The sequence below is a fragment of the Myotis lucifugus genome, unplaced genomic scaffold (genome assembly GCF_000147115.1).
Source record: "Myotis lucifugus unplaced genomic scaffold, Myoluc2.0 scaffold_12, whole genome shotgun sequence".
Classification (NCBI taxonomy): Eukaryota; Metazoa; Chordata; class Mammalia; order Chiroptera; family Vespertilionidae; genus Myotis; species Myotis lucifugus.
The window spans coordinates 2,422,989-2,446,703 of record NW_005871060.1 but is presented as its reverse complement, the minus strand read 5'-3'; the positions used below and the strand labels follow the sequence as shown (position 1 = coordinate 2,446,703).

At 38.8% G+C, this 23,715-nt stretch overlaps 1 protein-coding gene across 2 annotated transcripts; it reads right to left on the bottom strand.

Annotated features, from left to right (window-relative positions):
* Window positions 1–750: 750 nt before the first annotated feature.
* FGF5 (fibroblast growth factor 5) lies at window positions 751–21,979 on the bottom strand. 2 transcript variants are annotated; one of them, XM_006084526.3, is made up of 3 exons: window positions 21,452–21,979; window positions 14,008–14,111; window positions 751–1,461 (listed from the first exon to the last, which is right to left on the bottom strand). In XM_006084526.3, exons 1-3 carry the CDS (start codon window positions 21,795–21,797, stop codon window positions 1,111–1,113), a joined length of 801 nt encoding a protein of 266 aa, XP_006084588.1. In that variant the 5' UTR covers window positions 21,798–21,979; the 3' UTR covers window positions 751–1,110. The 2 variants fall into 2 exon arrangements, with proteins under 2 accessions (XP_006084588.1, XP_006084589.1); XM_006084527.3 differs by lacking the exon at window positions 14,008–14,111 and having other exon boundaries at window positions 1,241–1,461.
* Between the last annotated feature and the right edge of the window lie 1,736 nt (window positions 21,980–23,715).

Below are 23,715 nucleotides of genomic sequence, written 5' to 3'. Positions count from 1 at the left end.
ATTCATCTCCTTCAGTTCTCCCTGTGTTTCCGGTAAGTGGGTTGCTCCCCGTGGATCTATACAGTGGGGACGGCAGAGGGTCATAGAGGAGGTGTTTTAAGTACTCCGGTTTCATAGTGTATGCTTGTTGGACAGAATAAAATGTTTTCCTCCAAGAATGAGGGCAGGGAGTAGATGAAAGGAGAAATGAAGTCAGGGCAGAATTAGATCTCAATAAATGCTGCAGAGTTAGTATACTTGTACCTCTAATCCTCTTCCTTATCTCCAACTATTAATCCCATCAAAATGTCCATACTTCTAACCCATTATAGCCCCGCCACAAAAGGGGAACAATTCCACATGTCATGAATGCATATACTCGCGTGCGTGTGCGCACGCTCACACACACACACAAACACACACACACACAGACAAATCCAAGCTGAGCCTTTGGTGTACTGAAGAAAATTTAAACATTTTAAGATGTAGAACTAAACTTACATTATCTGAGGTATGATAAAAATATATAATAAAAATAAAAAGTGCAGTGAATAAGGAAAATGAAAAAGAAATTCACGTTACATATGGGCTATAAACACACTTATAATTCATTAAAATGGTTGTTTATGTCACATTAATTAAAATAATAAAAGTAAGAAAATATGCTCAATGCAGAGGTACTTTTTAAAAAAACACAAAAAACAAGTTAATAAAATATTTTATCTGCATCAAAATATTCTTTAGAAACCAAAAAAAAAAAAAAAGCACAAACAAACAAAAAATAGACACATGTCATGTATGTTCTTTTGGGTTGATCTGTAAAAGTCAGAAAAATACATTGTCCACACTGTTTAACTTCTTGAAAACAGAGTCCTAGTATGCACTAAGCATACAGCAAAAAGCTTCCTGTCTTGCTGAACTGAGGCAGTGTGCTCCCTGTATCCGTACAAAGAATTCCAGTTCAGTTCCTACCAGCAAACATTTGTGTTTCAGTCCCACTGAAACAAATGACCTGACTTCCCTGCGGTGTAGTGGAGCTGAAGCTGTGTCCACCTTTCTCTCCAGAGCTGTAAGGACACCTGTGGAAACTCCTGAGGGGGCCTGTGGCTTCTCACAAGGCCAAGAGGAACATTATCCAAAACGGAACTTGAGTCTGTATTTCACTGTGTTGGGACTCTTCCGGGGCGCAGAAAGGGTCGGGACCTTGGGCTTGGCTGGACTAGGTGGCTTCTTCTTCTCAGGAACAGTCACTGTGAAAGAGAGTTCTGGCTGCTCAGACTGCTTGAACCTTGGCAGGAAGTGGGTGGAGATGTGCTGGGGTTTCACCCTGGGGCTGCAGCCCCGTTTCGCTTTCCCTCTCTTGTTCAGGGCCACGTACCACTCGCGCCCCGTGTTTTCAGTTCTATGTATTGCTGAGGCATAGGTGTTGTAGCTGTTTTCTTGAAATCGCTCCCTGAACTTGCAGTCATCTGTAAATTTGGCCTGGGGGGGGGGGAACAGACATTTAAGTAGCAATAATATTTTCAGTGTGTGATAAAATGAGGTTTTGTACTATAAAGGAAAAAACAAGAATTCCGTCGACCCCTGCCTTCCTACTATATTCTCTTGTATAAAGAAATACTTGCTTGTTTAACAGTCTTTATTCATCTCTGTAATGCTGATTTCTGTTTATTATGTACTTAGTAAAATAATATCAATATATATTAATATATATAAAAGATAGCAGGAGTTCTTATTATATTCAAATTCTGTTACTGCTTTTAAATTACTTTTAAAATTGTAGTTAAAAAATTAACTTATAAGATGTTCTCCTCTTAAGCCATCAAGAAAATAGAACTGTATTGCTAAGGAACAATTGCCTAGTAAAACATGAATTTATTATCAGAGAAATGGGGTCATGTTATTCCTTTGAAACAAGAATACATTTTTCAGTGTTATCAGTGGAATCCATAGTACTGAGAGAGGGCTAGCATATGGCTCTATTAATATTGCATGTGTTAGATTTCTTTAGGAGAAAAATATATCTTCACACTGTGATACAAGAGGCTGTATCTGATGCTGGGAAGAAAAAATTGCTTTTTTGAATCACTAGCAATACTTCAGCCAAATCTCTCTCTCTCTCTCTTCTCTCTCTCTCTCTCTCTCTCTCTCTCTCTCTCTTCTCTCTCTCTCTCTCTCTCTCTCTCTCTCTCTCACACACACACACACACACACACAATATATGCCCTTGAAATAGTAGAAAAAGTAGACAAGTTGGCATCCATTACAGTGCAGCTTGGTAAATGGAATTATGACTGCGGAATGCAGAGAGTACAATGATAGTGTAAAGGAGGGGGATCTAAGAGGATGGAGGCAGCAGGAAAGAGGGCTGGAAAGTCTTCCTAAAAAAGGTGACCTTTGAGCTGAGTCTTGAGGTAGTGAGGCAGGTGATGAGGGATGTTCAGGGAGCAGCAGGAACAGCGTGTTCACAGGTCAGCATGACACTACTGTGAGTAATGCAGTGTGACTTCTACTCAGGATGCACGGGAGAAGGAGCAAGAGATGAGGCTGACAAAGTAGGCCAGCATGAGCTCGACAATGGCTTAGTTGTGGAAACAGGATTATGGTATGGGGGAAGAGGCTGAGCATGGAGTCAAACAAACATGTGATCAATGACCAATTCTGCCAAATGAGGTCTTAGCTTTAGGTCCCTTATATTCACAATCCTTACACGCATAGGCCTAGTGGGAGAATCAAAGTATTTTTCTAGGGAAAAGATCTGTAGCTTTCATCAAACATGAGTCCACAAACCCCAAAAGCATTAGAATTCCTATCCTGAACCAGACCACCAGGTTTCACAATTTCAGGGAGCGCCATTTGTACAGAATTCCTGGGCTTGGAAATACCAAATATCTGATGCCTATATATAAAAGCACTAAATATATGTACAGTAAGTCCTCATTTAACATTGTCAATAGTTCTTGGACAATGGGAATTTAAGTGAAAGGGAATATAAGGGAACCAATGTTGCCATAGGTTAATTGCTATAAACACAAGTTACGTTCCTAAGGCATATTTTCTCATCACAAAAACATCACAAACTTCTAAATAAAGAACCAAATCCTTCTAATACTAAGCATGGAAAGAAATGTGAGCTATACAGACATTTAAGAAAGATTAATGAAAACAAGTAAGAGAATTCCCTTCCAACCCACTTATTGTAGTTCAGGGTCAAAGGTAGCCTGGGACAATTAGACACACCAGTTCACCTCATGTGCACATCTTTGGGATGCAGGGGGAACTAGGATCCCCAGAAAAAACCCACACAGACATAGGACAATGGCAGACACCACACAGAGTGACACTGGCCAGGATTCAATTTTTTTCCTCGTCAATGTTATAATGACACGACATGGAACAAAGCAATGTTATTTGAAGACCTGCTGTATATGATACACTTTTTCTATGTCAGACCAAGAGGTTCTACACTGGAATTCAAAGTCCTTGATTTTTCTAATTATGCCAAACTTTTTTCTGCAGTGTAGATCACAACACCAGTCTGAAAGTCTAAAAACACTGCAATGCAATCTACACAGATCTGTTTATGGCCACATGGAATGTTGTTTGTGCAAAACACTGACAACAGAAAAATATAGTTCCAGAGCATCTCCAACAGCACATTTACCGTATGTGTGACATTTTCCACTCAAGTGTAGTTCAATCAATAAAGTTCTGCGTTTGGGAGCTATGCAGCTATCTATCTGGAATGTCCACAAGGCTACTGTGATTCTCTGGATTTGATCTCTAGCAGACGGAAGCAGGGGTTCTTCTCTCATCCCACAACCTACAGCCTATGTCTAGGCCAAGGGTGCTGTGCTGACATCACTTTAGAAGAGCTCATTTATTGCTCCTATTATTTTTTACTTAAAAAAAGACTTGTTTACAAATAAAATCTACATTTGTCTACAGGTGCCTAGCTCTTAAAAGGGCTCGAATGCTCTTTCACTCAATTAGATAATCCCAAAGCTTTATTTCAAAATAAAGGCTATAGCCATTTGGAATGTTATCTGCTACATAAAAGGATAGGCATTAGAAAGGTGTGAGGGATTTCATTTTTAAAAGTAGCAAAGAGTATATACTGCATTACACCTTGACCTGACTTCTACTACTGTTTCCCAGAAATCCATTTTCCTAAAATAGAGATAGCTGTGATTGCTTTATCCAATTTTCACAGATAGGTTTAAATGTCCTGCATTTATGTAACCTATTTTTTCCCCTGACATTGTCAAAGAAAATAAAGAAAAGGCATGTCATTTTTATTGGTGTGGTACACACACACACACACACACACACACACACACACCACATTGAATGAAACCTTCAGCAATTCCACCTTAAGAGTCTTCACATGAGTAAGAGCCCACTGATTCCACCCACTAAAATTATTTCATCTAAAAACTTTCTCTTTTCATCCTCAAGATTCATGTTCTGAAGATCTTTCTTAAGAGAAAAGATGGCTGTTCAAGCTCTAGATTTTTCCAGGGTCACCTAATTGTCATACGGGGTTGAAGTGTTCAGAACCTGAGGACCACACACTACTAGCAGTCACTCAGTCCTTCTAAATCCCACATGAAGACAGGAGTACGGTGGTCAGACTGTTTTGGCTTTCTTAATTGACTTCTAATTTAATGTTTTGTCTGAAAAATTCCTCCAGCTATAACGGAACAGAACCATTTGAAACAAACATTGTAGGGAGTTTTTTCATCAGGAGATCTAGTTTCTTCTTGAGGGACTGACTGCTCCTGTGAGTTCTTGTTCAGACAAGATCGTGACCCCAAGCAGAGCATCCTTATAGCAGAGTCAGTAAGCAGCATAGGTCTCAGCTACAGGAATTTAAATGCATGTACATTTACTATGACACAATTTTGGATAATAAGTTTTCTGGGCTACTTTGAAAATCTCCTTTGAATTATAAGAAGTCCTTCAGCAAAATAGTACTTTTTAAATAATAGAACTGTATTATTTCCCTAGGAAAAGTGAAGCTAATACAAAGACTTTTTTCTACAGTTAAGCTGTGAAGTGGACAGGTGAGTCAAATTTCAAATAAGCTATTGAAATCAAGACCTCCGCCACCTCATTGCCTTACCTCCATTGGCCACTACAACAAAATCAATTATTAAAATGTTCATAAAGAACCTCTATCTATATTTCAAATTCTTTTTTTCACAAATTTATTCTACAAGTGATTACTGACTGTATTACATGCCAAACACTGTGCTAGTCGCCACTTTTACAAGGAAAAACAATATACACATTGTCCTGCCCAAGTTCTTTGTTGACCTAAATTATCTATGATTTTCTCTTTAATTTGTCCTTGATCTTGCAAGTGTAAAAACAAATTACATTCAATGGAATATTAGTTAGCCATAAAAAAGGAATAAAATCTTGTGATTATGACAAGGATGGAGCTAGAGAGTATTATGTTAAATGAAATAAGTTGGACAAAAAAAGACAAATACCATGTGATTTTACTTTTACGTGGAATCTAAAAAACAAAACAAATGAAAAAGAAACAAACTCATAGATACAGAGAACAAACTGATGGTTGTCAGAGAGGTAGAGGGTAGGAGGTTGGGCAGAAAAGGAAAAGGGATTAAGAACTACAAACATCCAGTTATAAAATAAATCATGAGGATATAATATACCACATAGGAAACAGAGTCATTAATATCAGTATAACTATGTACAGTGTCAGGGGGTAGTAGACTTATTGTAGAGATCATTTTTCAAGGTATATATGTTGAATTACTCTGTTGTACACCAGAAAATAATTTAACACTGTATGTCAACTATTATTAAAAAGAAATTTAAAAAATAACTAGATTAGCAAAAAGTTACATTTAATAAGCCATAATTGCAAAATTAAAAATAAATGTTCAAGTCAGCTCATTTCTATGTAATTTAATATAGTCCTAATTAACAAAACAAATAAAATTTAAATTAAACTATTTTTCGCTTGAATATCCAAATTATTCAGAGGGAAAATATGGTGGTGTTAAGGAAAATAAGAACTTTGGGATTTGGGATTACCTTGATTGTACCCATCTCTGCACACAGTAAGGACACAGTGGATATTTAGAAGAATGATCAAATTTAGTGCAAAGAAGGTAAAACTTTGATTAACTGGGATATTCTAAAAAAAAACGAATTGAAACCTGAGGGTCAATTAAATCAAACAAAATGCTTTCTGAAATTGTATTTTAAAAGTATTTCTAAACTCTTTTAAGATGGTTTTGTTTCTTAGTAAATATCATGTTGTATGATAATTAAGAATCTTGTAACAAATGAATGGAGGCTATTCAAACAAGTACCTATTCTTATTAAGTGAACTATAGAGGTAAATGTGCAGTCTGTGAAAGAGGTCTAGAAGTGAACTCAGCTGGGTATTTAATCAATTTTAATTCTTTATTGCACTTTGTTTTATTTAGTTCACCTCTTTCCCTTAAACCTTATAAAGTTAAGAAATAACCAAATATAAGTAATTAAAATGTTTTATAGGCTGTAAGGTTATTAAATAATTAAAATATTATTATAGACTATAATAAAAAACAATTACAGACCAAATTGTGCTCTAAGCAGTTTCCTTGCTCTATGCATTTCCTCTTCTAGTTCCCTTGCATCCTTCTTGGTTCCCATGCCCACTCCTACTAGTGGGCTGCCCCTGACAGGTGCTCTTAACCTGAGCTGTTTTGCATGGTTGTGTAGGATGTTCCCAGCACAAAGGCACCTGCTTTTGATGGCGAGTGAAGGCTGAAAGCCAGGCTCTGCTCCAATTGCTCCCAAGCCAAGCACCCCAGAACAGGGCTCCATGCTCACAGAGAGGCGGCCTATTACTCTTTACTATAAGTCTCATACGGGTCAGTTGTAGCCATACAATGCTCTCTCCAGGACATGGCCACATTTCCTGCTTATCCCTGCCCAACTGTCCATTCTATGTCTCAGTTCTTCCTACTCAGCAACCAAGGGAACATACAAGTTGGTTTAATAAACTAACCTGAAGTCATGTAGTGAAGAATGCCAACCATAGGATTTCTAGTCCAAATTTCATGAATTGACTTAAAATTACTCAGGGACGTTTTTTAAGAAGATGGCACTGAAAGGGAAGATGGAAGCCCCTGCCCCTCCCAAAACCGAAGCCAAAGGCTTTGAAGGCCAAGAAAGCAATTTTTAAAGGTGTTCTCAGCCACACACACACACACACACACACACACACACACACACACACACCTTCCCATGGCAGAAGACTCTGTTGCTTAGAAAACACCTAAATATTCTTGGAAAACCACCCCAAGTTGAAACAAGCTTGACCACTGTGCTATCATCAAGTCCCCTTGACTACCAAGTCAGCCATGAAGAAGATAGAAGGCAGCCATACACTTGTGTACACTGTGGATCTCAAGGTCAACACGCACCAGATCAAAGAAGCTGTGAAAACACTCTTTGACATTGAAGTAGCCAAGGTCAAAACCTTGATCAGGCCTGATGGAGAGAAGAAGGCATATGTTGGACTGGCTCCTGACTATGATGCTTCAGATGTTGTCAACAAAAATTGGGATCATCTAAACTGAGTCCAACTGCCTAATTCTAAATATAAAAAATTTTAGAGTGTAAAAAAAAAATTTACCCAAGGAGCTGATTCCAAATGTGGATTCCCCAGGTGCTATGTCCAGAAATGGTGTTTTAGTAAGTCTGAGATGAGACCCTGGATTTGCATCATTAACCAGCATCCCCTGAGATTCTGATGCGGGTGAGGTGAAGGCCACACTTGGAGAAACATAAGATAGAATTTTTTTCTTTCTACTGCTCTTAATTACTCAATAAAGCTGGGCTATTGAGGTGTTTTACATATATTATTTAATTCTCACAATAATTCCATAACTATTAGAAAGTTCTTATCTGATTTTCCAGTCAGAGATGTAAGGAAAATGATTCATCAAAAGCCCCACATTCATCAAGTGCCTGTGACTTAAATCTCAGATCTTCTGATTCCTAGATTCAAGCTCTTTCCATAACATCATACAACCCATGGGCATCTCCTAGGCTTTTATAGTTTCACCTGCCCTGAAGTTATTTCATGGTAAAATACAGATGAAAACCAAATGCCACTCCCCAAGCCATCAGAGAAATAAAACACCAGCTCAGGCTTTATGCTATAATGGATTTCTGAAGCTACAAGTCACATCCTCACAACCAAATTTCCTCAGTAAAATAGGCCTTCTAAACAGATGTACACAGTGTAAAAAGAGGGAACACTGGTCTTTACTGCAAAAACAGAGTCCTGAACCCATTTTTGAGCTTGAATTACTACACATTCAACTTCACTATCTAAACGAAAAGCTCTCAGACTTAGAGGGCAAGGGAAATTTCTACTCAAGTGTCTTTATTAAGCTCATGGTTTTGACTGGAAGAGTAGAATGCTTAATAAGTTACTTTTTTAATGATGATAACTATTGCTCAAGCCTCCATTTTCCCTTTCAGTTAACATGCCCAGCTCTAGGGACTGCTCACTCCTCCTCACTCTGCCCCCAGCACAGGAAGTCCAGTTCAGACTCTCATCCCGGGCAAGCCAGCTGGCACCCTCCAAAACCGAGAAAGGAGGACGTTCCCGTCCTTGCTTAGGGCTGATCAAGCACACATTCCAGGCCTGTTTCGTAAACTCTGCAATTAGCTTTCCTTCCAAACATGATCCCCTAAAACCCTGAGAAACAAAAATAATTCCACCACATGCTTCTCCCTGGATCTTTAAAATAAACTGAAATGCTTTTCTCCAATAGGCAATGAGCTGTCATGCATACTTTAGACTGAAGAATATCTGATAACCACCTTTTCTGGGATTTACATTTTTGGAAGGAAAAGAAAAACAAGGTGCAAAACCGGACTCTGAAAGAATTACGACTATGAGCATTGGAAATCCTTGTCTCATTAAGAGCTTGAACCTGAGAATTTTGCTTTCAAATGAGGTTCCTTGGAAAAAGAAAAACCCAGGAGATAAGGGCTGCTCAATACATGAAAAGTTTGGGCTTCAAGGGAAAAAAAAGGTCAATAATAAATAGGATTTGGGAATTGTCTAAATATCTGAGGGGTCACAGCTGCCTGACCTCCAAATCAGAAAGTCTTCTAAAAGAAGAGATTGAGGGTCATCAAACAGCTGCCTGAGAGCAATTCAAGTTTGTTTTTAACATGAAATGCTGATATAGTTTCCTGACACTAGTCTAAGTGTTTTATATTTATTATCTCATTTTAAATGCTCAACTATCACAATAGATTGTAACTTGAATTTTCCCACTTTCAACCTTGATAAAACCAAGAAATAGAAAAATTGAACATAATGATACAGTTTAAGTAGAATAACACAGTCTAGTTGTGCTCTGAACCACGACACTTAAGGCCTCATATCTGGACCCATCTCAGATAAATGCAGAAAAGCTCTCTATAGGACTTTCCATAAACACAACAAACCTGAGGAGAGAGCAGGAACAGTGTCAAGAAAGAGCACGAAAAGACAGACGAAAAGGTAGAGGCAGAAAGAGAAGCATGCTCGGTTCTATAAGGGATCCCAGGCTGGGAATGATGAGTTGAGAAAGAGGTCACGGCGAGGGCTCTGACTAACCCTCACGACTCTTTGCTGAGCAATTTTCTACTCCTACTCTCTCTGATTCCCAGTGCATTTTGAGAAGACCATACACTTTCATCCTTGTAAAGAATGCTGAACAAACCTGCATGGTAGGATTTGATTGCATTGTATATTTAGATTATACTAGCAGAGGTTTTAAGGAGAGCTGCATGTAGATTAGTAAGAGTATGTACATTGGATGAGTTGCATGGAGCAGTGCATAGTAAGATGGTTGAAGTTCAAAGAAAACTTCTAACAGAGTTAACAAACTTAGCACACAAAATAAATCAGAGTAAATGCTGCCTACGTCTAACCATTCTAGGCTGATACTTTTATTTCCCATCTTTGTGTCCATTGGCAATGATGCATTTTCTAAATGAAGATTTTCTGTGGACACCACAGAACTCTTCTCTGTTTTGAAAGTTCATCTTAACGGGGGTTCCCTAAGAAAGTCATCATCACATTGAATAACCAACATTTGTCAAACTCAGTGATAAGTTCTGTGGCAAACACATCCCCCTTTTTCCAGATTTTAAAAGCAAGCGTTGGGGAAATACAGAAGTAGATGTGTAAAATATTTCAAAAAGAGCTTGGAATGAGAGAGAGAGAGAGAGAGAGAGAGAGAGAGAGAGAGAGAGAGAGAAAGAGAGAGAGAATAAGAGAGAGAAATGGTGTTAGGTGGGGGGGTGGAGAATTGGGGAGGGATAAGCAAAATATTCTAAAGATAAACTACAGTATTTGTTCTTTAAAATGTAATATAAAAAGTATTATTAAATCATGAAATTATTAATTCTTATAAAATAATAGGTAAAAACAATGTAATTAGTTCCACACAAAACATAGTATCTTCTTGGAAACTAACTTTTATCTATCAGCATTATAGCCTGTAAAGAGAAAGACAGGATTTTAAAATGATATAGGTCTAGTTCAATCACTTAACTGTGTTAACTTAGGGAAATATTTAAATATCTCTGAGACTCTTTCTCTATGTAATAAGATGCTATGAGTCAAAGAGCTTTTAAAGAATTCTGCAAATACATTATCTTTATCTAGTAACTGATATTTAATATTCTAATTGTTAATATAAAAACCAGGTTGAGAATCTATGTACAATTATCCATGGATGTTTCTCAATAGACTATTGATTTACTTTCCCCATAATTATATGAATACTTTACATTGTTTATTTCACATTTACTTTATAGGTAAAACTCTAAAAGTAGTCTTTATTAATTTTTAAATTGTTTCCAATCTTATTGAGACATAATTGGCATATAAGTTGTGTAAGTTTAAGATATACGTGATGATTCTATACATAGAGCAGGTCCTCGAATAATGTTATTTCCTTCCATATCATTTTATTATAGCGCTGATGAGGAAAAAAATCTATTTTGGGCTGGGCCCACTGTCTGTGTGGAGTTTGCACATTCTCATCATGTCTGTATGGGTTTTCTCTGGGGACTCCAGTGTCTCCTCACATCCCAACGACGTGCACTTGAGATGAACTGTCTAGATTGTCCCAGTGTGGGTGAGAGTGTGGGTGAGTGTGGGTGTGAGTGACTGCACCCTCAGTGGAAGGGTGTCCAGGCCATGATGTGTTCCCGTCCTGAGCCCTGAGCTGTTGCGCGACCCTGAACTGAATAAGTGGTTTGTAAAAGAATGATCTTACTTGTTCTTATTAATCTTTCTTAAATATCTGTATAGCTCACATTTCTTTCCATGTTTCATATTAGAAGTGTTTGGGGTCTTTATTTAGAAGTTTTGTGATGAGATATGCCATAGTAATTAACTTGTGTTTATATCAATTAGCCTCTGGTAAAATGGGTTTCCTTATACATAGTTTTGCTTAAATTTGCAGTTTCCAAGAACTTCTTGATGACATTAAGTGAGGACTTTGTGTGTGTGTGTGTGTGTGTGTGTGTGTGTGTGTGAAAATGATTATAAAGATACTCACTATATGCCTCTACACAATTATTAATTTGAAACAAATCACAAATTACACATTTAATCCTAAAAATGTAAGGTTTTTTAGCCTTTTTAATTATCATACAACTAGCTGTAAAACAGCTAATTCAAGTACTGTAAGTATATTAAAGTTACACTAACAATTTTCAACATGTTTAACTAGAAATTGATAACAGGAAAGAAAACATCTGGGATTAAAATGGATAATTGCTAGGATTAATACTATTTCTAAATTCAACTTCCTTCAAAATGAATCACTTTATAATTTAATTAGGTTTCCAGCTAGAAAAAAAAAGTGCTAATAAAAGCTCCGATAAGAAAAAGTGGGCTTAGACAATTGGTTTAAAAAGAATCCGCATAATCATGGGGCTTAATTTTTTATCTACAATTCAGCTCAAAGTCATCAGAATGACTTTTATATCAAAGAGTTTCTGTGAGTGACAAGAGCAAGGCTTGCTTTGTACTGTTTAAAGTCATTATTCCATGAAATAACTTTAGCCTGCCAAGATGAGAAAGAATAACAGATGCTGTTTTTGCATTATCTGCATTACTTCAGCCAGCCATCCTTAGACATTTGGGTCAAATTTCGGGAAATTTGTTACTTGCTTTTGACAGAGGAATCATGTATCCTAACCTCTCAGTTTGACCTTTCTAATTGGCATCCATTTGTAATACTTTGCTTTCTGTGGCAATTATCCTTAAGCTGGCCTAAGTTTAGTCTATTTTTTTTCATGTATTAGGGCATGAATATGAAAAAAAATTAATCAATATTTTCACCCAAAACAAACTAGTAAGAGAAAGTTTTTATACATATACTGCATATTATTCTGATGGATTTTGAAGGTGTTTTAACCTTTTATAAGCTTGAAGTTGAATGAGGAGAAGTTTTTCCGTGCAGATGTTTGGTCATTGTTTTCTATTCTATATGTGGATTTTTCAAAATCAAAATTTAAAAATAAAGTGGCATGTCCTACATTTCCAAAGCCAGCAGAAATTTGCCCCTCAAAATAATTTAGAAAATCAAAGAGCAATTATTTTATGAATACTATATTATAGCTTACTAGAATAGAATAACTAGCTCAGAAAATAAATTAGGTAAATAATTCTGGTGGTTGGGGATTTAAAAAGTTTTTCATTTATCTTCATAAACTGAAGTTTCAGTAGATTATTATATTTAGATCATCACATACTAATAAGTAATATTTGTTGAGCACTTACAATGTACCAAACACTGATCTAAAAGCTTTACATGTGTTATCTCATTTAATCCTCAAATAACTGTAGAAATCGCTTGAATGCTACTGCCTCCTCCAAGTGGTATTTAACAAATCACATTTAGATGGTAGGGGGAGGAAAATTAAAAGTCTTACACGCTGAATCAAATGGAGTTCTCACTGAGTTTTTTAAAGGTCTGTAAAGTAGAAATCATAATTAGTAAATTTCACTCAATTAAAACTTCCTATGTATTTTGAAAACTGGAAAAGTGATCTTTCTCTAATTTGTAATAAGAATGAAAGGGAATAAGGACTAAAGGACTATCATTAAAGACTTGCTTTTTCAAATGACTTAAATGTGACAAAACTTAGTATACTATAGAAAAAGCATAAATTATTTTTAAGTGCTGTGCATATGTACTAATAGAAATTAACAGAATCTGTGTGTAGGAAAACTAAGCTAAACATATTTTATTATCTTTAAAATGCGCTAATGCTTCTCGAGAAATCAACATTTTCAGAACAAAGCAAAGCAATCTATAATTTATAAATTGCTTACAAAATGTATATGATCTGAAGAAATGTTTATGAGTGCAAAATTAAGTCTTCATAGTTTTAAAAATTGTTTTTGATGCAACAAAAATATAAGATGAGTATTTCACAAATGGATCAAATAAAATTTCTCTATATAGGGTCAAAGTGGTCTAATTATTGCTTTCTTCCCTCCATACTTATTAAAATATAAATATGTTATATTACTGTGACCCAATTCTTGACATCATGAATAACTTGTAAAATTAAAAGAGAACCTGATCAACTAAACACACATAATCATCATAAATATATATTTTTAAAATGTTATATAATATGTTATTTTCATAATATTTCTCTCACTTGGACAACTTTTAAACAATAAATAATGGCAATCACTTGGAAAATGTTATTTTCAAATGCAATTATCCTTAAATTTTTTGTGGACTCTATCTTTTCAAGTAAATAAAATATTTACATGAGTACTTACAAAAACACATACAATGTTTTGGTTAAAAATACATATAATTTTACAAAAACTATATACATTAAGTTCTCTGGGTAAGTTTTCCTACCTACTAACTAATTTAGAAAGTCACTTCATTCCATTGTACAAATGTAAAATCTCCGTAACACCTTTAACAAATATAAAGTGGTTCTACTTACACTTGCATGGAGTTTTCCTTTTTTTGACATCGCTAAAAATTTGTTGCTGAAAACTCCTCGTATTCCTACAATCCCCTGAGACACAGCAAATATTTCCAAAATACCTAGGATGACAGAAATCCCAAAATAAAACACAGAGGCCTCCATATACCATTGTGAAGAATTAAATTTCTACATAAATTCTTTCCATTCTTTACTAATGCAATTTTTGAAAAAGTATTTAACAGTTTTTTTATATTCATTATTTAAAGAGGCTAGCAATCAAGTGTTCATTTAAAATGATAGATTTCAAGATTCAAAAATGTAGTTCAACTTCATTAGTAATTCTTTTTTTTCATACAGTCCCTTTTAGTAAATAATGGTTGACAATAGAATCTCTTCAAGTTCTAAAGAAATTGAAGGACTTTGAAAACTATTTTTCAAAATGATTCTCATGCATTGTTTTTCTATCAGAGACAATGCGCTCTTTAAAATTAAAGCACATAACATCTGTACTGAAGATGAGCATAAACTGGTGAAAGCCTTAAAAACAATACTTATTTACTTAAAGGAAAACCATCCTCTCAAACTACCATCATTATAAAAATACAAGTCCATATATACCAACTCGATCATTTAGTGAGCAGCTTATTTAAAGATTACACATAACAAGATACTAAAGGCAATGTAAATCACTTGGGAGTATTGGCTCAGGGAGGTGTTTAATGGATTATGGTTTGAGACAACTTACATCTTGGATGACTTTTCTGGAAAAAATTTAATGAGGTATTTTATTTTGTTAATGCTTATGTTTGCTATTTCGGAGTTAACATTAACAAGTCGAAGTTCCTCTGTCTCCTATGAAAGCCCACATCTACTTGGTCAAGAAAATCACACACCACAGTTCACAGAGCATTTTAAAAAATGAGACTCAATCTATATATAACTGGAATTCCTGCCTCTTTTCCTGTGTTATATGAACACAAGAAAAGCATAGTGCTTTTTGTTAATTGCCTACATCAAATTGTAAAAAAGAAAAAAGAACAAAATAATATAGTTCATTGGTGCAACAAAGGGACCTGTCTTAGGAAGAAAGGAAGGAAACAAAGATGGGAATGACAAGGGAAAAAAGTTCAACTTTTCAATATTTAATATTTTGAGCATATTTCAGCCGATTTTCTCAAAATAATCTCCCCCTGGAGTATTTTAAATACATATAAATTTATTCAGTTTACAAAAAAGTGGTATTGTGGATACGCATATATATTTAATAAATACATATGAATAACTTTATTGAGCACTTATGTTGCACAAAGTGAGCTAATACCTAGAATTGCAGCAAATACTGCTGCTTATTTATTAAACTCAATTTCTGAATAATACTTGATCAGAAAGCTTATGGGGGGGGGGAGGAGTAGCAGAACTATGTTTTTGTTATATGTTCTTAACCCAGAATAAAAAAAAACACATCTCAAGAAACTGCAGCTACCGATTTTGTAATAGGTGTTTCTTTAGAAGGAAAAAAACACCCCAAAACTCTTTAAAAGAAACTTCTTTTGCTTTTAGAAAGAAACTGCTATCTCAAATTCTTTATTGCAAAATGTCTTCAAAATGCTATTTCTAATGGATTTTGGTATCTAAATTATGACTTTGATGCACATCCAAAGATTTAGAAGCATTATCATTTTATCAAATGGTAACAAAGTATACAGAACATTTTGTAAAGTTAAAGACACTATAGGATGTAGCATGTTTAATAAAGCATAAATAGATATCTGATGCAAAATTATATTTCTATCAAAATTACAGAATGATCTTGCAAAGAGTATTAGTAATTTTAGATATCTGAGAGATGGGGAATGTAATGTGAATACTGTGTAAATATGTTACAAAGTGAGAACATGAGAAACTGTCTAGGTGTGAATGATAGCTGCAAAGGAGACAACATGGAGTGCATAGAAGAGACTGGGCTGCAATTTACCCATGGTTCTACATTGGTAGAGGTGTTTCATTCCATTCTCTGGAAAATTACCTGGTTTTGTAAATGCAAATGTATTCTGTACTAGTGAAAAAATACATGACAGCATAAAAGATAAAAATTTCACTAAGTGTTTGCATGCTAACATTGAAGAGGTCAAAATAAAAGGGCTCCAAAAAATATATGTTTAGTGAAAACATTGCCTATGTAATCTATTGGGTTCAACAACTAACATGTTCTATTTTTAAGAAAGACCCATTTTCACACATTTAACTTGTTTTCTATAACTGTACATTCTGTGTGGATATATGTTATGTAAATTTTTCATTATAATGAATTTTATGTATGAGGAAGATGAAATTCATAATATATGTGAATTGTTATTATTTTATTACATACTGCATGGTTTCTTTTCATGTAAGTTCCACTACTGAAATTATAGATTGTCTGAGAATGAAAGGATTTTTATCATTTTAAGAAAATTGTATCTAATTGAAAGCTTAAAAAACACTTTCACATATATCGTTCTACTTAAAATAATGAGGACCACAAGGGAAGACACGAGATTCAATAAAATAATAGTTTTCTCACATAGGCAACTTTGGTATCACCTTCTAAATCTTAATGTAATTATGGCATAAATTGTGAATGTTGGTAAAATCAGAAATTCAAAAGTAATTTCAGTCTCTTTTTCTAAAATATTAGAGCAGATTCTATAATTCAACCTATAATTCAACTTCCTGCCTCCCCAAGAGATTACTATGATTTTACTATGCCAAATCTCAGTAACTCACTAAAGATTTTTTGCATAATATACTATATAATAAATCTATGTGCATTAAATCATACATATAGAAATCCCAAGAAACATTTCTCAAAAATGGATTCTTTTTTAATTTCAGTAATTTCCTAACTCTTGTTGTGAGTCAGTAATAATAAATTTGATGAAAATTTGCAATTTATATTGTGGATGCCGGGATGGTATCCTTAAGCAAAAGTGTGTAAGGCAAATTGCGTCTCACAGATCACAGATAGTCAATGAATGTTCCCTAAGTTGGACTGTGTTCTTTGACCCTCTTTCGCTTTTCAGGACACCCACATGCACACATCCGTATTTTAGCACTCTCCTACTATGTTGGCCCTCTCCTGCTTGGGGAGTGGAGCAAGGGAATAGAGATCAGTATAAATGAATTCACATTAGAGTGCTAGCAACAACATGTTACCTTTCCTAGGGTAGTCACATTTAAGAGGATCAAAGGAAAAGTGTAGTGCTCACAGAAGGAATTTTCATACAGGAATTTTGGGGTTGACATCTAGGTTGAAGGAGGCAAACATTTGGTGTCTCTCAGATTATACACACTGTTTAATCCACTTACAAGCATAGGCATGCAATGCAAAATAAGTGTATTTCAGGAAGAAAATATATACCTAGATTTTTTAGTCTGCTCCAGATTTTTAAAACAATAGGACTCTAGTAGAGACAACTAATATAATTATATAGGCTTCTTTCTTTTCTCTCTATTCCTAATAAGGCGCAGATACTCCATGTAATCAAAAGCCTTCAACAGCCCATCTGAAAATCCCCAAAGAAAAATCATTTAAAACTGAAGTTTCTCTATTTTTGTTCACACAGCAACAGATGTGCTGTGTCATTATAAAGTCTGAGTCTTAAATATCCAGTTTATCTGTTTTCATTGATTAGATTAGTAACACAAACTAATTGAGTTTTTCTATGCAATAGATACAGATTCTGCTTTATCTAAGTTTGGGAGACTATATAAAGGTTGACTCTACATGACATCAAAATTTATAGTGAATTCAGATTTCTGAAGACCAGTGAAATTAAGGATTCAGTTTAACCAAAATATATGATTGGAATTTTCATATTTTATATGAAGACTTTGATTTTCTATATAGTATTAAACTTTTGGTCCCTAAATTGAGAAATACATAATTGCCTATGCTTTAATAGCCCAAGATAAGACAGCAGAAGCATTGTATTGAAACTAACCTTAATCACTATAAATTAAAGCAAAGCCTTTGTTTCTATTCAATAATTGGATTTCATCATCTATTTTTGTCCCATTTTTCTTAATCCTTCCCTAATATTTCCCCATAATAAGAGTAGATGTGCAATAAGCTTGATTCTTTTCTCTGTCTTCAAAACTTGGGATAACTATTGTATAAGAGAAATTAAGAATATACTCAGTGGTATATTTTAACTAAACAAATTCTATTTCAAAAATCTATGGCTAGTGTGTACGTCTGACAGTAAAACTAGAAAACATTCACAGTTGCAAAAATATTTATGTCACATGATAGTTGGGATATATATGTTTGCTCTCACAAATATCACAGAAAACTATTGAGTTTAAAAGATTGCAGCTTCATAGCAAAGTTTTGACTCTTTTCTGAAGTAGCAAGCTGACACACACACACACACACACACGCACGCACACACACACAAAAACAAAAAACAATGTTTTCTGTCATTGCTCACTCACAGACAGTAGAATTAGGTGATGAGGTAAATTTCTGATGTATCCTCTATTGTCCTCTGTGATACCAGCTTTTTCAGTGTCTCTTGTGAGACTTAGACAAATGCTTCCTCGTGTACTTTAACCAACAGTCCATGACCAATGCCTTAGTTTACATATGTCAGGAAGCCATCAAGTGCTGTGCCTTCAAAGGTGTATGTGGCCAAATGTAATCACCAGGCTTCTGTTTCTCTTTCACAGCTACTTAAGGGCAGAGACTCATTTTAAATTTCCAAATTACATGCCATTCTAGTAAATATGACATATTCCATACACTCTTCATGAATCAATGGTAGCACCATCTTATGAAGTAGTATTGGCCACTCCAGGCATCACAAAGCAGAAAAGTCACCATGATTTGAACACTTCAGCTATTGTTTCCTCTGACAAAAATCAATGGCAGTCAAAAACAAAAAGATATTCCCCCCCCCACCCCCACCCCATGAGTCCAATAGTAACCAAAATATCAGGCTGGGTGAAATAGGTATCCTATATTGGGTGCATGAATGAATGGATGAATGAATGATCACGTGCCATGTGAAACACACAGACTAAACTCTGAAAGGCTATGGTAAATTGGAATTAATTAGGAAAGTGATAGTTTAAAAAAGTTCTTTTAGTCACAGTTTAGAAAAGATCCCTGTTCTTTTGTAGACATTTTTCAAAGTGAATTTTAAAATAAATTAGATCTTAGAAATAACATATTGGTCAATGTCTTCTGCAGCTGAAAATATTCTTTGTTGAGCTGTTCTCATTTTCCTTCCTATACTTTTCTACAACTTCCCGTTGGGCAAGGCCTAAGCTGCATTTGCTTATTTATTTATTTATTTAGGTCTATATGGTTCCATCCAAGAGAAGAGGGTGAATGTCTTGGGAATAAGTCTGTTTTTCAGAGATACCAGCACATGAAACACACCCTAGACATTCTTTAATTCGCTGGGATGCAAACTGCTGTCTGACGCATGCTAACTTTGGGTCTGCCCTTGGGAACCCAGAAGTTACCCTCTGGTGGTACTAATTTCCTAGATAAACTACAAGAACAGAATAAAAAAAGGTTTTCCGTAAGATAAAGGAGGAAAGAGTCCTAGCAGTGGGCACTGAGCTCTGATGTCTGATGGAGCAAAGGGTTGCGTGGGACAAAATAAGGGCAAATGAAATTAGTGAAAGAGACCTAACTTTCCTGCTCCTGAAATCTCAGAAAATTCCCCTTCCTTCCCCCTATCACCAAAGATAGTGAGTTCTTTTATCATGGTGACATGAACCTTAAAGCATAGAAATGGGCTCCTCCAAGAAGCGTGTGGGAGGCCCTGGGACTTGGGGAGGCGCACGTGGAGGGCCTCTCTCCGGTGTGCCCAGGCCACTCGCCACTGTGCAGCACGGCCAGCTGGAGCTGCACTGCCTGAGCCGCTAGTCTGCGGCAGGGGGTGGGCGGCGACCCGCCCCTCTTCCGGAGAGAACCCCGCAGCAGGGAGATCTTTTTTTACCCCGCCTCCTGCCTCCTGAGCCCCAGGGAAGAGGCTGGCCGAATGGTCCCCCCACCGTCGTGGACACCTCCACTCTGGAGGTCAGTCCCCCTGTGGCACCCGCGCTCCTCCAGAGCCTGGAGGACCAGAAGCTCAATTGCCTGTATGGTCCTGGGTTTGAGCCGGAGCAAGTTCCCAGCCTGTTTCCGCCTCTTTAAGTGTGGAATGTAGACACTCAACAGATTAAGTGAGCAATTTCCGAGGGCCAGGCATAGCTCTAGGCAGAAGGAAAACAGTAAGGGGTCAAAACAATGGAACTTTCCGAGGGTGGAGATGGAAGTACACCTGGGAGCTACCAGGCTGACACTCCTGAGCCCGTGACAGCAGCGCTGTCTCCGGGACACCTCTCCCCTCTCTGTGGTCCGGGCCGGAGCGGGGGTTCTACCTGATGGACTGACTCGGCTGGAAGAGCGATGGGGCCCCACCAAGGGAAAGCTCGGCAGGGACCGCCCCAGCCCGCGCACACCCCCAGCTGCCTGGGGCGGCGAGAGGAAGCGGAGGAGGGAGGTAATATCTGCAAATGCTGGCCGAGTGGAAGACAAGAGAAATGAGAAAGTAGCGAAAGAAAGAGCTAAAGCGAAAACTCAGAAAATGTAAAACCTGGCTTTAAAAAAAAAACCTACACAATTTGCACCTGTACCGAATTGAACCTCCTCTGAATTTCTTTTAAAATAAAGAACTTGACCCTAATTGTTCTTGGGGGCCAAAGGCTAGCTGCTCTTTCGAAAGGTGTTGACTTTCTTGGTCTCAAGATATGAAACGCTACTAAACCCAACTCTAGAGCTAAAATGCAAATGTCCACCGCGATGCCCTTTTTAAACGTGTCCAGTTTGCCAGATCACTGTCTTCCCTACAATATAGATACATTACTCTATATGTACGTAATGTGCACATACGCATACACAATAGACATACGTATGCATATATGTTAAATACTATATATATTCATATTATTTGGGGGTTTATGGTGGTGGTTCAGGGGCTATGTCAGTTTTATTCTTCTAAAAAAATAACAAGTCATGGGTAAGGAAGAGGGACACACTTTGATGCCTAATGACAAATGCCAGCCTAGTAAACAGCAGCAGAAAGTAAAGAGAAACTGAAGGAGGAGAAAGGAGGAGATTTGGGGTTTTTTTTCCAGGCACGGGCTGGAGGCTCCTCTTCGGGACCAGAGCAAACTGGAAACAAGGTACCTATCTCTGTGCACCAGCCTCCGGGGAGCTACACTTCAGGGATCGCCATTCCTTACCCACGAGTGGGGTGCGTGTGTGCACGCCACACAAACGCGTCTCCACCCCACCCGCCGGGCTGTTTCCACGGCCGGGGCTTCGGTAGGTGAGCCGGCGGCCCTGGGAATAACCGGCTGTCCCTCCCCAGTGCCCGGCCACCCGCTTGGGACAGGTTTTGCTAGAGAGCGAGCAACTTACTTAACATATTGGCTTCGTGGGAGCCATTGACTTTGCCATCCGGGTAGATCTGCAGATGGAAGCCGATGCCCACTCTGCAGTAGAGGCTGCCAGTCCGGCGTCCCGAGGGCGTCCACTGGAAACTGCTCTGCTCCAAGCCGCTTCCTGGGCTGCCCGGAGGAGTCGCGGGGGAGGAGGCGGAGGAAGACGTGGTGCTACTGCTGTTCCGGCGGCTGCGGGAGCCTCCCGGGATCTTCTCCGTGGCAGCGGGTCCGAGTTGCCCTTTGGGGGCGAGGCGCTTCTCCCCTTGAGCCCAGGCGCTGAGGATCAGGTGGCTGAGGAAGAGGAGGAGGAAGGACAAGCTCATTCTTCCAGCCGCGGGGGTCCTAAGTGCATCTTGTAGGGCTGGCTCTGGGCTCTGTAGCCCCCGCGCGGCTGCGTGCCTCTGGCGCTGCCCCCCTCGCCGCGCCGGGCGGACATAGCCTCGGGGGAGAGAGAGGGAGAAGGGGAGAGAGAGAGGCCACCCGAACGGAGCCTGGCGCTGGCACTGGGATATTTATAACGCCAGTGATCTCACTGCGCGGCGCACGCCTGCTAGGCTTCCCCTCCACCCGCCGCTTTGTGTACTACTCTCCGGCCGGTGCGAGGAGGGCGCCGGCGGGTCCCGGGGGCGGGGGTGTGGAGGAGGGAGGGGATGAGACAGGGAGGGGGTGGAGGAGCCAGGTGGAGCGGAGCGGCACCCGGACGCGGGGCGCGCGCGCCGGGGCCACGCATCCCAGCGGGTTCTCACGCGCCCCGCGGCCACCCTGGGGCTGGAGCCAACGCGGCGCCGAATTCAGCGGCGCGCGTGCAGCCGAGTCCCCGGGGCCGCGACGGAAACAGGGGTTACTGCGTGGAAGTGAGTTCCCGTCCTCTCCGCCTCGGCCGCACGCCTGGCGCCCAGCCCGGCACTCTCGCCGGCGCGGGCGGGCGGGACCCCAATTGCCAGGTTCCCTTCTGTAGGCCCCGCAGGCTCCGCTCTCACCAGCCGGCGCCGGGGATTCCCGGGGAGGCGAGTCCCGCCGGGAGAGCCCACGCCGTGCAGTGCTTCCGCGGGGAACCTCGCCAGGTATAGCAGCCCAACTTGGGAAGGCTTTGGTGCGGCGCCTTTGGTTGGAGAAGGTGGTTCTGACTGATTTATTAAAGAGCTAAGGAATGGGTTTATTCGGCGTTTAGAGGGCCACCTTGAACCATTACGCCACAACTCGAGCTGCTTTCTGTTGCAAACTCTAGTCGCGCTCAGTATTAGGCCAAATTTGTTTTTCCTTCTGGGAAGCCTTGGATGCGTGTCCGAGAGCGTGAGCACACACGCACACCCACGCTCGCTCGCTCGGAGCCGGGCGACAGGGGAGCGCCTGGGCACCAGCACGTGTGACTGACTATCCAGTTGTCCTCTCTCACCCCAGGATCCTCTTGGCAGGAAGGATTAGCTAACAGCTCGCTTCGGCTTACTCAGAGCTACCATTGACTGAAGGGCCGACCCCAATGAATGATTAATGATGAGCGCGCTGTTTCAGGAAACCTGAGAACCGAGCATTTCAGTGCATGCAATGCCCCTACTGTCATTTATCTGAGAAATATACCTGACTTGCATTCTTGGAATATTTCTGTCTGAAAACACATTTGCAGCTTTGAACTACGCTCTGATACATTATGCATTGGTCATGTTAATGAAAAGGCTGTGATTTTAACCGATAAGGTCAATTCACACACGCCAAGGTTGCCGCTAAGATATGGCATTATCCGTTATTGAGTACCCACTTAAGGATTCCCATTTCCATAATGAAAAGCATATAAAAAGCATGTAGATTTTTTCAGGACTGGAAATCGTCCACGGCTAGAATACATAATATCGAGGCAGCTATAAATGGAAGTCACCTTGACAACTTAGTAAAGTCACCGGGAAGAAAAAAGAGCACACCACACATAGATGTGCATAGCTGGGCACAATGCCCCTGACGCACTAGATAAGATGCTGTCCTGGGCTGAACACCCCTTCTCTCCCCACTGTGGGAGGCTGGAGCTCTGTGCTAACTACTTAACTAGTAAGTAGGCAAAGCAATCCTGGACCTTGAAAACAGACACCTGGTGGCCCAGAATGGTTCCCTTGACCTCTTTCCAGGGTGAATAATTGTGAGATACTGGGACTGAACGCTGTGCCTTCTGTGAGCGATGCCCTTGAGCCTATGACAAAACTGTCATGGTTTAAGGCCTGATGGTGCTGCTGAATGCCACCAGCACGTTTT